We start from the raw sequence: 16521 nt of genomic DNA on the forward strand, positions 1-16521 counted from the left end.
CATTTTATGTCCTCCCAGGTTGCTAAATATAGCAAGAGTGACAAACTGAAAGACTGTTTACTTGAAATCTCTTTAAACGTACACACATTCCCAATAAAACAGTTGTGACTATTACAGCTCAGATCACTATTTACACATATGTGACCAGGTTATCCCTACCTTAACAGAGGTAGCATTTTCTGGGAACCACTTAAGGATTTCCATGTCCATTCCAAACTCTTATACATTCCAAACATGCAGCCTCAGTCTGGCTGTAGAATGAGACAGCTTTACCGACAGGCAGAGAAATTATATCTTAATGCTAACAGAATAACAGCGACTTTTTAAAGGATGTTGAAGAGAAGCCTAAGCATTGTGTCGCACACTACACATGCAGCACAGCAATGTCTGTAGCCTGGCAACTACAGCTCTTGAAGAGGTACCATTTTAATGTGTGTGCATGTGTTTTCCCAAACTCCTTCTGTTTGACTTCCCTTATTTCCATCATTTGTGCGCCTAAGTATTATTATCAAAGAGAAAGCTCAATATTCACAATAAAGCATTTTGTACTTATTCATATGAAGCATATTTCTTATCCCATTAGCCATTACTATTGTGCCTCAGATCGCTCCAGTGATACAGTCGCATTCCATTCACAGTTGTGCGTATACTTCAAAAGCTGGATGTCTCCACATTTCCAGTGCTGCAAATATATATCAACCCATAAGGCACTGCACATTTCCCTTATTTTACCTATCAAATTCCTCAGGTTATGAATCTTAACATTTCAAATACTTCACATTTTAAATATATTAACATCTCATAATAGCCAAACACATTTACCATTTGCTGTTAGAAAAAGTAAAGTGTCAAGGAGGGAACTGCTCTTTATGGGTGTAGTTTTCAACAATACTTATACACACACTCACACCCATATCCACAAAGACACATGTAAGCACTGCTACAAGGGACCAAGGCCAGCCAGTTATTCCATGCCAGGGAATTCTTAAATACAAACCCTATGTTCATACAGCTTCCTCTTTATTCCATAAATGTAAGACACCCAAGGCAAAGGCAAATCACCTCATAAAAAGTCTACCAAGAAAACGTCCTGATGTGACATCACCCCATGGGTCAGTAATGACTCGGTTACTGCACAGGAGACTTTTACCTTTAGGAAAGGAAAAGGTCCCCTGTGCAAGCACCAGTCGTTTTCGACTCTGGGTTGACGTCGCATCACGACGTTTTCACGGCAGACTTTTTTTTAACAGGGTGGTTAAAAAAGCCTTCCCCAGTCATCTACATCCCCCCCCCCCACAAGCTGGGTACTCATTTTACCGACCTCAGAAGGACAGAAGGCTGAGTCAACCTTGAGCCGGCTACCTGAATCCAGCTTCTGCCAGAATCAAACTCAGGTCATGAGCAGAGTTCAGACCACAGTACTGCAGCTTTACCACTCTGCGCCACAAGACTTTAAAAAGATTTTATTTTTGCAGTTTACAGATGGAGAAGAGTCAGATAAATAATATGTCCAAGGACAATCAAAGAATTCTTAACTTCAAAGATAATTCTTGAGCATCGCAACTGGTGCTGTGTTACAGACTAAGAATACTGAGATCAGAAGATGACAGCAAATGCATGCAAGCAGCAGCATCTCTTGATCAGTATCCATCCTTTGTCAGATTGTGAGTTTTTGTTGGTTCTCAAAAATGTAATAACTAGGGGGGAAAGTCTAATATAAATAGTAGATACTTTTCAGAGCTACATGGTTTGGAGCTCTACATTTTTCTTTTTCCAGTACAGAATGGTCACTACAGAAACCCATTTTACACTTGAGGGTTTCCTGGAAGTCAGTACCCATACCAGCAAATTATCCAGTATAAACAGTAGTAGCCATTCTGCATGTGTCCCATTCCCAGAGAAGTGTTGGTTTTTGCTGATTCCTAAGAACTTCTTAATAAGAGAAAAAAAATGGCTACAGTATTTGCTTTCTAAGGAGCTAATTTTAAAAAATATGCTGTTATCTTTGAGAACCAGTCCAAATCATAAAGAACTAAAGGACTATAGTACGTCTTCCAAATACCATATACTCCAGAAATCTGTTTACCAAAGCAAACACAAGACAGTAGCTTGTCCTCCTTCCTCCTTGTGTGCTCCTAGTATCTGATATTCAGAAATAATCTGAACATTTGAATAATAGAACATGGGACATAGAAGCTTCCACTCAGCTACTAGCCAACAGACCCATGAACCTGTTCTATTCTGTTTTAAAGCTATCTAAGCAATTAACTATCACTATACCTTACAGAATTTACTCCTAGAAGTTATTTATTTTGTACAGATGTATGTACTTTTTGAGAGATTACCAACACTGCTACACTAAGTAGCATTATATCCTTCAAAATCTATTGAAATCAATGGGTTTAGAATTATATTTCTTTGATTTGATTTTTATACTGCCTATTCTCTGTAAATAGGGCCTGGGGTGATGTAACAATAAACAACATATTATGTAGGTTAAAACATTACAATTACAATAAAATATCAGTCAAAGTTGTTCAGATGGCAATCTAAATTTCTATTTATGCTACCATCTTGCGTGAGGCAGGGGAATGCCAGCCAGATGAATGCCATCACTATCCTCAACCAAGCGCCTAGCAGAACATCTCTGTCTTACATGCCCCGTGGACCTGCATCAGGTCCCACGGCACGGATGTTACTTGGCAGAGAGTTCCACCAGGTTGGTGCTAGGGCACTAAAAAAGCCCTGGTTGAGGACAGCCGAATCTCTCTCAGGCCAGGGACCACAAGCAAGTTCTTATCAAGAGAGCATAATGCCCTTCAGCGGATATACCTGGAAGGGTGGTCCCAAAGAAAAATATAACTCTGGTTAGAATAACACTGCAGCTAAATTACAAATTATTGGGTGGGGGGGGGGGAGAACAAGATTGCTAATGAAATCCACTCACTCCAACTCTTCTCAATTTTAGCCCCTTCCATTGGTGAGCCACACACCTAGTTCTTTTCCCACAGGGGGTTATAGCAAGGATTCATGATACTGTGAAGTAACTACAAGCAATGTTCCTTAATTTCCCCCCCCACTACTGTGCAGAGCAGTTCACATTCTGAGCAGAATATAACTGTTGTAATCTTAAAATGGGCAATGGGCAGTGCAAGACCTCACATGGCTCCAGATTGCTGCTGTGGAGGGCTTCTTGTGTTAATAAGCTGCTGCTTACATGCACAGCTTAGTTGGAACACTGATTGAGAGCCAGGTTTACAAAGGCATGTGCATGATCAGAAAAGTCCTTGAGAATCATATGCATTCTTCAGTTCAGACTAGAGATGTAACAGTTCCAGAATTTTGATGCCATGGTGGTGGTGGGGGGAGGGAGTCTTTTTCCTAGGGGATTAGTTAAAAATGAACACTTGGGGGAAAATTAAATATCTGAAGTATTTACTGTCCTATCAAACCTAAATTAATTTTAATGCTTTAACATCATAAAATGCATCAGTTATTACTTACTTGGCATACAAAATTGCAATATTTGACATATTTGTGGAATATGTCAAATATTGCAATTTAAAAGTTATAAATGCCTTAGTTTTCTACAAGCAAAATTACAAATATACCCAGTAGTTAAGAGAAAACTGCAAGCCAATATACCCTGTGCTTTAGTTCCAGCTAGATGCTCTCTTCTTCCTTCTGTTAACTACTGGTTAAAGAGAGCTCAGTTCTCAGTGAAACGTTTGAAGTTTTCCTCTGAGAATATGGTGCAGCTTCCGTCCCATCTATTTCTGATTTTTTTCCTCCAGGAAGGTAGGGCAACACCAATCTGTGGGTATATGTATCACAATGGTTTGAGCAACAGGCAAAATGATCAGCCACGAGGATCTAGAGATCTTAGTGGACCATACACTGAATATGACTCAGCAGTGTGATGCGGTGGCTAAAAAGGCAAATGCGATTTTTGGGATGTATCAATAAAAGTATAGTGTCCAGATCATGTGAAGTAATGGTATCACTTTACTCTGCTCAGGTTAGACATCACCTAGAGTATATTGTGTTCAGTTTTGGGTACCACAATTTAAGAAGGATACAGACAAGCTGGAACATGTCCAGAGGAGGGCAATAAAGATGGTGAGAGGTCTGGAGACTAGGTCCCAGGAGAAAAAGCTGAAGGAGCTGGGTATGTTTAGCCTGGAGAGGAGATGACTGAGATTTTATATGATCACCATCTTCAAGAACTTGAAAGGCTGTCATATAGAGGATGTTTTCTGTTGCCCCAGAGGACTGGACCAGAACTAACGGGTTGAAATCAAAAGGGTTTCTGGCTAAACATTAGGAAGAACTTCCTGACAGTTAAAGCGGTTCCTCAGTGGAAAAGGCTTCCTCAGGAGGTGGTGAGTTCTTCTTCCTTGGAGGTTTTTAACCAGAGGCTAAATAGCCATTTGACAGAAATGCTGATTCTGTGAATTAGGCAGATCATGAGAAGAAGGGCAGTGAGGGCTGTATCAACACTAAGTTCTTGTGGCCCTTTTTTACACAACCATGGTAATGCAGACTGACACTTCTGGGGTCAGTCAGCAATTTTTTCTCCAGGCCAGTTTGACAAGGGATCCTGGAGGTTTTTGCCATTTTCTGGTCATGGAGCAGGGGTCATTGCGGATGTTTGTGGGGGAGGTATTTGTGAATTTCCTGCATTGTACAGGGGTTGATTCTATGATTCTAAGTCAGGGTCAAAGGAACAATGGAAGACACACAACAGCTGCAAACCAATGAAAGCCTTGCATGGTCCTGTCATGAAGATGCATTAGTGCATCTTGGATTTAAGAGCTGTAATAGGGTTCCCACTGCCAGCCTTCAGTTGGTAAGACTTACACTATACAGTAGAAACACTGAAACAACTAACCATTCAACACAATATTATCAGCTTGTTAATGATTTCTCCAAATAACTAATTAAGACTGTAAACATACAGCCTTGGTTCAAATTACACAATGGGCAACAAAATTTCATAAAGAGCGTGACACTCCAAGTATGCTACCTATTCTCAATTAGAAATTTAACCTGAGTGCACAAAAATCATATTCCAAGATGTGGAACAACTTCCAACACTTGCTCTCGAATAGAGATGAAAAATTTAATTGTCAGGTATGAAAAGCAAAGGTGTGAGTTACTTTCATGAAGTTGATATGCAGAAGATAGGACACATCCATCAGGACAGAAGATGGAAAGTCATTACAGCTTTCCAATGATATAAGAGAATGAGAAATCTGCTTTTAAAAAAATTTCTAATGTTTAGAGGTGGTGGGGTTTTTTGCTGGCAACCCTAACTGTATATGTCTGCTCACCTTGTCTTTAAAAGCATTATACTTATTCAAAAAGAGAAAGTATGGAGCAGGAGTCACTGGGCATGGACCAGGGTTCACTGGGGATGTATGTGTGAGAGGAAGGTATTTGTGAAGTTCCTGCATTGTGCAGGGGGCAGTGTTCCCTCTAGTTTATGTGAGCTAGCTCACAGTTTTTTTAGCTTCTGGCTCACACATTTTTTACTCAACTCAGGAAGGATGGCTCCAGAGCAAACTAATTTATGCCGCAGCTCACAACTTTAATGGCAGTAGCTCACAAAGCATAATTTTTACTCAAAAGACTCCACAGCTTAGAGGGAGTACTGGCAGGGGATTGGAACTAGATGACCCTGGAAGTCCCTTCAACTCTATGATTCAACTCTATGACTCTATGAATCTATCTATATTCCATAGAGGTTTGTTTTAGTATTCCCCCAAATTTCTGTTTGAAAAACTGGAGGGGCGGAAGCCTCAGGAAAATATTTTATGTTTTAATCTGAATTTTTTTTCTGGTTTCCCCCCCAGGCCTTCATACTTCTAATTCAGACTATAAAGACCAACATCCTTCTCTTACATATGCTTTACTGCACTGAAATGAGACAACTGTGTGTTGTTGTTTTTCTTTTTACCACTAACAACCCATGCCGAGTTATTCAATTTCTATGATTCTGGAACTGATGCTATTGAATCTGTGGCACAATTGTAACATTCCCCCCTTGAGAAAAGATTAGATTGCTTCACTCTGTGCTGCAGCAAAAGCTGTAATAGCTTCATTTTGGAAAGATACTAACTGTTCTTCAACTTCCATATGGTACAAAAGGGTGTGGGATTTTTATATCATGGGAAAAGTACTGGATCAAGTCTCACAAGCAGAGACTGGTCTGGATCATACTCCTCAAATGTTGTGGAGTTATGGTTTCCTATCATGGAATTTATATTCAGCAATGAAAAGATTTTTAATTATTCTCATCAAATATACCAGGGGTGGCCAACAGTAGCTCTCCAGATGTTTTTTGCCTACAACTCCCATCAGCCCCAGCCATTGGCAATGCTGGCTGGGGCTGATGGGAGTTGTAGGCAAAAAACATCTGGAGAGCTACCATTGGCCACCCCTGAAATATACACATTAGTGCTACAACTGAAATTTGTCTTTTTCAGTTTGTTAACCTATAGCACATTGTCAAATATGTACCCTAGAACATAGCCACTATACCCTTTCTTTTGTATAGTTTTATGTATACCTATCTCTGTTCCATATTTTGTATTCCTTTAACACTTGACAACTGTAAATGCAGCATATGTTTTAATTGTTATGAGGTTTATTCTGATTTTTTTTTAAAAAAAAAGTTTTAAAAAACAACAACCCACACCCATCTGGAGCAATAAGGCTTTACCACAGCATTCTCACAGTACATATGAGAAAATCCAGAAAGGGAAATGCTGGGCTATACGGATTCTGAGACATAGGATATAAGGCACCAGGGGTGGAATTCAAGCAGGAGCTCCTTTGCATATCAGGCCACACACCCCTGATGTAGCCAGTCCTCCAAGAGCTTACCAAAAAAAGAACCTTGTAAGCTCTTGGAGGATTGGCTGCATCAGGTGTGTGTGGCCTAATATGCAAAGGAGCTCTTGCTAGAATTCCACCCCTGGATGGCACAGTACTGTGATGTATAGTAGGCTGTGATATGCACAGATAGATGTATACGGGATGTGATGCACAGTAGATTATTCCTTTCAACCCCACGACCACCACTGAAATCTCTGTAGCAGTCTGTCTCCACAATGAAGAACAATATTCACAATGGCCTCACCTGGACTGGAAACTATCCTCCTGCCACTCCCTCATAGAATATTCAGGACACCGTCCACAGCTCTTATCCCCCTTTTGGATTTTCACACAGCAAAGAGGTTACTTTTCCTGTGGCAGAAGTTCAGCCCTTCCTTCTTGAAGTGGATCCTCTTCCCCAAATAAAGAGACTTCAGTCTGTGTGGTTCTTGATTGCCATTTGAATTTTGCGTACCATACTCCCACAACTGGCAGGGAGATGGGGAGCAGGGACATTCTGAGCCTCTCCCTTGAGACTTGCCTGACATACACCTTACTTTTCTTTTAAGGCACCAGGCCAAAACTTTTTTTTTAACCTAGGGTTTTAACTAATGGGTTATATCTTTTTCACTGGTTGTACAGCCTGTCTCAGGACTGTTTTTACTGAGTGGTTGCATTACAGTCCATATACATGTATTCTTTCTACTATCACTAATTTTATTTGTCCCCTCTTACATTTTTAAGTTGTCAATGCATTTTTCTTTGTCTTCTTTTCTCTGTGATACATCTGCGGTATTGTTTTCCACATCTTTGTGTCATCCTTCTAGCTTTCTCCTGAATTCTTTCCAACTCTCTAAAAATCTTATAATCTGGTCCAGGCCTTTTTATCTCTTTGTGCTAATGGGGGGGGGGGGGAGCTCTAGTACAAGAGACAAACCACATCAATATAAATCTAAGGATCTCTGAAGAATCACCTTAACACAGGGAGCAAACACCCTCACCTCTGAACATCAGACATTTTTAAAAGAGCAGATTGTTCATTTTCTTATAGCACTGGAAAGCTACAATACCTCTTTAATTTCCTGAAGCATAAATTGCCAATTTTTTAAAAAAATTAAACATCGTGCAAAGGTTACCATAGCAACCTTGTTTCTTACTGCATGATAGTCTTAAAACCTAGACTGACCTTCTAAAATCCTAAATAAAATTCTATGATGTTGTACTATTAGTTGATTTAATATTTATATTTAACCGTAGTCTTAATCAAGTCACTGTTCTTCATAACTATTGCACTAATTTCTACCAATCTTTCAAAACATCCATTGTATTAGATACATGTTTAAACATACAACTGCAATGAAAATGTCACTGTTTGCCAGCTGACAGCTTGCCCTTAGTTCTACATATTATATGGTAATTACAAAACACTGTACCGTATGATTAATTCAAATAGCTATTTCTGATCCAACCACAGTATTGCAGTATATTAAAAGAAAACAGGGATGCTATCAGAAACACAGAATAAATAGCAAAAGCAAGATGCAGTAAGATAAAACATAAAGCAGGTATTTCATTTCATAAGGGGAAAAAACCTGATCTTACTCTTTGTTGTCCTTCGTACCAGTCATCCTCATCAAACCAGTATGAAATGCAGGTCATCCAAGCCATAAAATATTGCAAAAGAAACACACACACACACACAAGTGAATTTGTAATTCAGCACCTGACTACTGGTAAGGGAATATGGATTCTGTGTGAAAATTTACAAAGACTAAACGAGTGATACAGAGATGAGTCCCATGCTTCATGGAATGAACTGCTCTTAATAACAAGGCCAGAAATATCTCACCTTAAAAAAAGGTTAGAATACAAATTAGATCTAGCTACACAATTCAAACTCAAACAAACAAACAAATCTGGAACAGAGAAGCACCAAAAAACAAAACCACTGCTAGATTAGATATCGTGAACAGTTACTGTTTCAAGCAATATTAGGCATCGAAGCCTGATTCCATACCTCAGTCTGCCTCTCCAAGTTCAATAGGATATATTCTCAGTAACAAATGATTTCTGCAGAAACACTAATGGAGTAGTAGCCAACTGGGAATAAGTCCCAGTGAACTTTACAGTTCAGATTTCTAAGTAAACATCGATAGTTTCAAAAGCAACAACTTATTCTACACATTAAACTACTACTATTTTGACAGCCTTAGCTCAATTATAGGTTCCAAGTAGCTGTGTTGGCTCAAAACCAAAAGCCATATAATAACTTTTATAAAGACTAACCAAAACAATACAAAACAGTGTGCAAACCACTGAGTTCTCCAGAACATCAGGTTTAATGTTTAAAACAGAAAGAAAAAAAAAAGCAACCCACTTGTGCACTCATCCTCTGTTTAAAGAGGCATCTCCTGTGGAAGTTTACTTTTTCCCTTTTCGAAAAGGTACATGTGTATTTTGTGTGCATACATTTTGCAAGTTTTATGGTTTGAATGGCATTTTGGGACTAGTCATTGAGGGTTCAAACTTGAAGGATTATGTATGTTGTGGAATGGTATATGGTATGTTGAATGAGTTAAAGGTGGAAAACATATGATTATGGTTAAACGTGTGGGGAAGGACATTTCCTAAGACCCTTCTGCCAGTCTGCCTTTAGTGGCCCTTCCTGCTTCAACTTTACAGTGAGGAATGCAGAGAGGAAGGGGAAATAACTGACTGGGGAAAGAGAGACTGGCAGCGCCAGGGTTATTAATCACTGAGGTAATTTTCCCTCTGGACAGTACTGACAGCATAGTTGACATGGAGTCGTCAGTGCAGATAGTCTAAGATTTGGCAGAGGGGCTTCCTCCATATTCAGTATACAAATGGAAGGCCAGCCCACAAATTTGACCATGCTGCTGGATAGGGTTTGGAAAGTGCAGATGGAATGTAGGGGGCTTTCAGTCCCAGAGTGTAACATTAAAAGAGAATGAGTGGCTGCAGTTTTGCAGGGTTGTGTGACCTACTCCAACTGGCAATCCTCAGGGAGAACTCCTCCTTGAGGTAGAGGAGCCACCTAACCAGACTTTGAGCTGGACTTGTACATACTATGTCAAGAGCCACTTCTGGACCTTGGCCAATTCCCAGCCATGATCACGTGACCTACTCTGATCAGCAACCCTCAGTGAAAACGTCTCCTTGAGGTAGGAGAGCCACTTGACTGGAATGTAAGCCAAACTTGTGACTGAATGTCGTCAGAAACACTGCTGGTACCTTGACCAATTTCTGGCCAGGGCCAAGGCTTAGTGACACCCTGACCAAAGTGAAACTGAGCCTGCAGATGGCACCCAGTGGTGCTGCAAGAAGGTTTCATGTGCCCCTACTCAAGACGTGTGGTCCAGATGCAGCTCCTGTTGGCACAGGAGCCATTCCCTGTGCTGTTTAGAGAGGTTTAAAAAGCAGGTGGGGGAGGACATGTCCAAATGGAACACAGCCTCCCTGCCTGCCCTTATACAGGAACTTCTCACCTTAATATAACAGGGAGAAGTTGTCAAAACAGCACGATCGATTACCATCAGTATATCCTGCACAAACTCCAACTCCTATCCACTGGCAAAGGCTGCAGTATCCCTGCTCTTTCCTCTTATCTTTTTGTCAGCTTCCATCCAGGGCCTAACAAAAACCACAGGGGGAAAAAGTCTAGCAGATTGATAAGAAAAGGAAAAATCCAGAGCCCCGTAACTGGAATCATCCTGCCAGCCAGGTAACACAGAAATCAAGGAGGAATGCAGCCTTCCCCCTGCTACTCAAGAGATGAAAGCAGTTTTGTTTTCTTCCTTTAAGCCTTACACACTTCTTCCCTTGTAGGCTCCCGCTTTCCTGGGACGTAGCTGCTACAGCAGCATGACATATGAAGAGGCAGCAGATTTTCCAGGTCCCTCCTGGAAATTGGCGGGGAAGGGGAGACTTACCAGGAAATAGAGGCAAAAACAGCTTCTACCATGGAGCTTTTGCCCAAATACCAGAGCTTAGCTTAGATATTGTTGGCATAATAATGTCACTTCCTGTGCAATATCAATGACATGGCCTGGGCCTTTCCCTTTCTTCTGGTAAGTCCCCCTGCTAGCCAGCTGATCAGTGACTGGGGGGGGGGGGCAAGGCCTGGCAGTGACAGAACCTCAGCCCCACCATGGGGTCTGGCAACCCTAAGAGTAAAAGGAGTGGGAATACACATGGTGTGAGCTAGAAAGTAGGGTTGCCAAGTCCAATTTAAGAAATATCTGGGGACTTTGGGGGTGAAGCCGGGAGACTTTGGGGGTGGAGCCAGGAGACATTAAGGGTGGAGCCAAGATCAAGGCTGTGACAACCATAATTGAACTCCAAAGGGAATGCCGGCCATCACATTTAAAGGGATGGCACACCTTTTCAATGCCTTCCTTCCATAGGAAATAATGGATAGGGGCACCTTCTTTTGGGGCTCATAGAATTGGACCCCCTGGTCCAATCGTTTTGAAACTTGGGGGATATTTTGGGGAGAAGCACTAGATGCTGTACTGAAAATTTGGTGCCTCTACCTCAAAAAACAGCCACCCTCCAGAGCCCCAGATACCCGTGGATCAATTCTCCATGATTTTCTATAAGAATAAATCTTTATAGGGAATAACAGAGTTCCCAGCAGACATTTCCCTCCCCTCCCCCCGCTTTCTGACGACCCTGAAGCGGGGGGAGGGCCTCCAAACCGGGGGATCCCCTGCCACCACCTGGGGATTGGCAACCCTACTAGAAAGTGAAATGGAAGACCACTGTACTTTGACAAGGGATTTAGGGAGAGGTTTTCCCATATGCCTCAGGAACTTTCACTGCCACCGGAATTGGGTTTCCTGTTTTAAGTGTCCTTGTGAAATCAGGAGGCAGAGACAGTCTGCATCTTTATGAAAGATGTTGTTTCCTTGTAATAACAACCATACTATTTCCCCTGCAATGTTGCTTCTGTTCTCCAACCTTAACTCCACTTGGCTAAGCCTCCAAAAACTCTGGAGCTAGCTGTAGATAGGGCTTTCTCACCTGTCACTTTTATGCAGAACCACAACACTTCAGGAAAGCCTTGATCCAAATCAAGCACAAGAGCTCCAGACCCAGATCCACCACAACAATGGTTCCCATTTTCAAACCACATGACCCAAGCCCCAGCCAAACTCCCTTGCTCCTCTCTTTCTCAGCCCCCATCTCTTTGCTGCCAGGAGGATGGTATCTTAACATCAGAGGCCACCCAGGAACCTGAGAGACTACAATGGAAGCCCCTTCTTCCAGGCCAGCCAACCAGTGGGCATCCTAATCCACAGGCAGTCTTCTCTCACTAGAACAATGTTTTCCAGAACTCATTGAGACATAACTGGTAAAGTGGTCACAGAAGACAAGCTGTGCCTTCAGACAAAAGAGGGGCCAGAGAATGAGAAAGATTGTAGTGTTCATGAATCATGCCATGTTGCACTGGGATCCAGCAGCTTTACAGGGTTTAGGAGAGCCATCTCCATGGCCGAGGTCAGACGCACATAAACTGACGAGATGGGCATTAATGAAAGCCAGATGCATGTCAGATTTTATGCGGTTGTCCAAACATCAGCATCTGGCAATGGTTGTTGGCTCATTCGTGTCCTGAACTGCCACGACTGAGACACGGACTTTTTTGATAGTACATTAAATCCGGAATAAGAATGCTTCCGAGGACTCCCATGCGTACTTTCTATGTTTGAACGCTCCATTGTAGCCGACTCGTTGCACGCGCACATCCACTTCCCTGCGAGAGCCCACTCCAAATGATATCTTTGCGCCAGCAATTCCAACCTTCCGAGGCCTTCCAACCTTCCGAGGTCGGTAAAACATGTACACAGATTGCTAGGGGGGAAAGCGTAATGACCGGGGAAGGCAATGGTAAACCACCCCGTAAAAGGTCTGCCGTGAAAACTTTGTGAAAGCAGCATCACCCCACAGTCGAAAACGACTGGTGCTTGCACAGGGGACCTTTCCTAAATGGGGGGGGGGGCAGATCACCCACCTTTGCTGTCTCCCTGCCAGGGGAGGAAGATGACTCACCTTTGCCATCTCCCCGCCAGGCGGAGAGACAGCAAAGAGAGTTGCTGTGCCCCTTCCCCATTTAAACACCACAGTGAGGTGTTTAAATGGGGGGGAGGAAGATCCCCCACCTTTGCTGTTTCCCTGCCGGGCGGAGAGATAGCAAAGAGAGTTGCCGTGCTCCCCCCCCCCATTTAAACACCACATTGGGGTGTCTAAATGGGGGGGGGAGGAAGATCACCCACCTTTGCTGTCTCCCTGCCAAGCGGAGAGACAGCAAAGAGAGTTGCCATTCTCCCCCCCCCCCATTTAAACACCACGGTGAGGTGTTTAAATGGGGGGGGAGGAAGATAACCCACCTTTGCTGTCACCCCGTCAGGCGGAGAGACAGCAAAGAGCACTCCTGGGCTTCCCCTTCCTTTCCGGGTGTTTGGGGGGGGGTGCAAATTGCCCACCTTTTCTGGCACCTTTTTTTTTTTTTTAAAGCCAAGCATGATATTCCACGGTATTGCGCTTACGTGAGTGTGGAATGCCATCTCAAAAAATGAGGTCCGGTTGAGACCTCTGATCAAACAACAACGGGACCAACGCTGCTTAGAACTGAACGATGGAGGGATGTCTGATCAGGAAATTCGTTGTAAAAAAGCTGCGGGGTATAATAGCAACGGGTTAGGGATGGATTTAATGGTGAGTGTGACCGCGGCCCATGTGTATGTGAAACTGTAACCATGTAATTTGGCCTAACCTCTTGCCTAATGTTTTATATTTTATACATTACTAGGAATATGGCCTGTTGCGGAGAAAAATACAACAGACTCTAGAAAGAGGCTCTGGGTGAGTGTCCCACATGCTGTTTTTCAGATTCATGCTGTGGCTGAGGGGAGGAGGGAGGGAGTAACAGGAAAGAGGTGGCTGCCATGACCTGTTAGGAAACACTCCCGGCAGAGTCAGGCCTTGCCGTCTAGACACATTACTACCTTAATTCCCTGTCTCTTCACCATCTCCCTGCCACTGCCTACTTTATCTTTCGACAACAGGGGGTGGGAGAGAGGAGTAGACTCAACCAATGGAATACAATGGAACTTGAGTGGTGGTTGACAAGCCAATGGCTAATGGAGTGCACACCACAGCCAATGGGAGAGCTGTAAAGTGCCAATACACTTGGGGTTTTATCTATCATCCATCCGTCTATCTGATGATGTACATCTATGGTACATCACCACGGGGCTTTGCTTCCCCACGCTACCTTGCAAGAATAACCAGCCTACCATTCAAGATTGATTTTGTAGATTTAGGTATCCATCAGAATGAATCTGAGGATCCTAGAGGGGAATGTTGGAAATAAAAATCCTGCATTTCCTGAGCTTTGCTGTGTATGTTGTAGGCCTTTCCCCCATTGTCCACAGTGAAGCCACTAAGCCTTCTTTGTTTTTTAAGAAGCAAATGACTGCCTTCTGCTTTCAAAAACAATGTATGCGTAACACAAGCTGTGAGGAGTGCAGGCTTATATCAGCTGAAGTTCAATTGTTAGCTGAAAAACAAGGACCCTAAAGTCACACAATGAGAACATACAGTTTCTGAGACTTGATAAGGACCTTAGGAAGGTCCAGCCTGTCTCATCACACCAGAGAAATTTGCAGCATGTGCAAAACATGTAATTTTGTGTGATCATTCTGATGCAAAATGGCCCCAGATTGCCCCACAAACTGCACGAGTTGATCCTTGGGAGGGTCCACCCTGATCAATCCATTGGAGGGTCCACCCTGCTCAAGCAGTCCACTCCTCATTCATACATGCCCCTTAAACGCTTTTGCATAATTTCTATGTACATTATCTGCCTCCCTAGTACAATCTGGGAGTCTGTGGGATTACTTCTAATAGTCTGTTATTTCTCTTTGAATAAACTTTGTCTTGGACAAAAGCCTGTTTCTGTGAGCCTCAGTGGTTTTGGGAGTGAGAAAAGGGGGAACGCTTGCAAAATAAGATTCACACTCCTCTAGTGTGTGTATGTGTGTGCATTTGTGGGAGGGGTATCTTATCCTCCTTTCTACAACAGGTTTGTGACTGTGCAATTGGTCTTGGTGAGTATATTTCCTCAGGGCCCTAAAATCCTCACTAATCTGTGGAATTAACTGTGGCAGAACACCACTGTGAGATAGGACGGAGACTTGCACAAAACAACACATTTTCATAGTTAATAATAGGGGCCTGAACTGTGGTGACAAAGGTGGGAAAGAGATATTATGGTAGCAGATGACTTGATGACAATGTCAGCTCTGTGTATGGCAGCACTGATTATTAGAAAAAAGAATGAAAATGAATAACCATATTGTAATGCTCTTGAACAGATCTCTGGTATAGCCTCCTTTGGAACACTGTGTACAATTCTTGTTGCTATACTTCAAAACAGATACTGCAGAGCTGGGCCACAGAGACTTAGCAAAATGGTTATAGGATTGGAGTTCCTTTCAAGTTGCTGGGAGAATTTGTTATTCTTATCCCATAATACTGGAACTTAGTGGCATACAGTGAAGTGGGCCACAAATTTAAGATGAACAAAAGGATTTCTATTATTTATTTATCTCAATTGAATTACATTATTAAATTTCAGCATTCACTGCCAGTGAATGTTGTAATGGCCACTATCACACATGGCTTTAAAATAGGATTAAACAAGCTCATTGAGTACTAGCCATTGTAAGGGGAACCTCCAGTCAGACACAGTAAACCTTTGAAAAGCAGTACTAGGAGGCAACATCAAGGGCAGACCATGGTCTCTATGCACTTTTTGTTAGCCCTTTTGTTTGACTGGATACTAACCTAGAATGGACCACTTGTTTGATCCAGAAAGGCACCTAAATCAAAGAGGAATCTAAACCCATAAGAAGCTGACGGGGGGGGGGGGTGTTATTTAAACAGTGGGTTTCATTCACATGTTCTCAAATAAACTATGAAGTTGCAAGGATAGAGAAAGTGATTAAAAACAATCCTGCTTCAACTATCAGCAGAATGAAGGTATTTCATTAGTATTGTCATGAGTTTTATGGCAACACTATTAGCCATTTAACCAACTAAACAGCAAGTATCTCAATACAACACATGAACTCTTTCTATACAGGGCTGGCATGGGGGCAGCCTTCAAGCCACAAGGTGCTTGAAGGCTGCCCCCTCTGGCAATTCAAATCGCACGGGAAGAGCAGCAGGAGCAGCCACTGCCCTTCCCACGAAATTTAAAGACCCTGCAATCCAGCTAATCAGTGGGCTCTTTAAATGTAGGGGGAGGCTGGTCCGGCTGCTTCTGCTAGTGCTACCCGTGATCGGGAGAACACTCAGGAACAGGTGCCAGCCTTCCTGGCAATTTAAAGGCCCCCACCAATCAGCTGATCAGCAGGATTTTCCTGGGCACAGGAAGGGCAGTGGCTGCTCCTGGGTGCCCTCCCATGTAATTTAAATTGCCCAGGAGGGAGGGGGCAGCCCCCACCCTCTCAGCCTAGGGCGCCAGCAAGCCTGCCCCCCAGCCCTGTTTCTATGCTGGCAAAAGAACTCAACACAAAAACTGTGCAAGGGATAAAGTATAAATTGTTATAATTT

The 16521-nt window shown here is 42.7% G+C and overlaps 1 protein-coding gene across 6 annotated transcripts in view; it reads right to left on the reverse strand.

Annotated features, from left to right (window-relative positions):
* The window catches only part of WDR17 (WD repeat domain 17), a 99904-nt gene that overhangs the window by 52173 nt on the left and 31210 nt on the right, over positions 1–16521 (reverse strand). For 3 of the 6 annotated variants that reach the window (XM_060246513.1, XM_060246514.1, XM_060246509.1), the window contains exon 1: positions 8482–8553. The exons of 2 other annotated variants lie outside the window; for them this stretch is intronic. In XM_060246513.1, the coding sequence (XP_060102496.1) occupies positions 8482–8547 (66 nt within the window). In that variant the 5' untranslated portion in view covers positions 8548–8553. Of the gene's footprint in view, positions 1–159; positions 366–8481; positions 8554–16521 lie in introns of those variants that run through there. One more of the 6 variants, XM_060246510.1, reaches the window with a different exon arrangement.

This window comes from Heteronotia binoei, chromosome 9 (genome assembly GCF_032191835.1).
Source record: "Heteronotia binoei isolate CCM8104 ecotype False Entrance Well chromosome 9, APGP_CSIRO_Hbin_v1, whole genome shotgun sequence".
Classification (NCBI taxonomy): domain Eukaryota; kingdom Metazoa; phylum Chordata; class Lepidosauria; order Squamata; family Gekkonidae; genus Heteronotia; species Heteronotia binoei.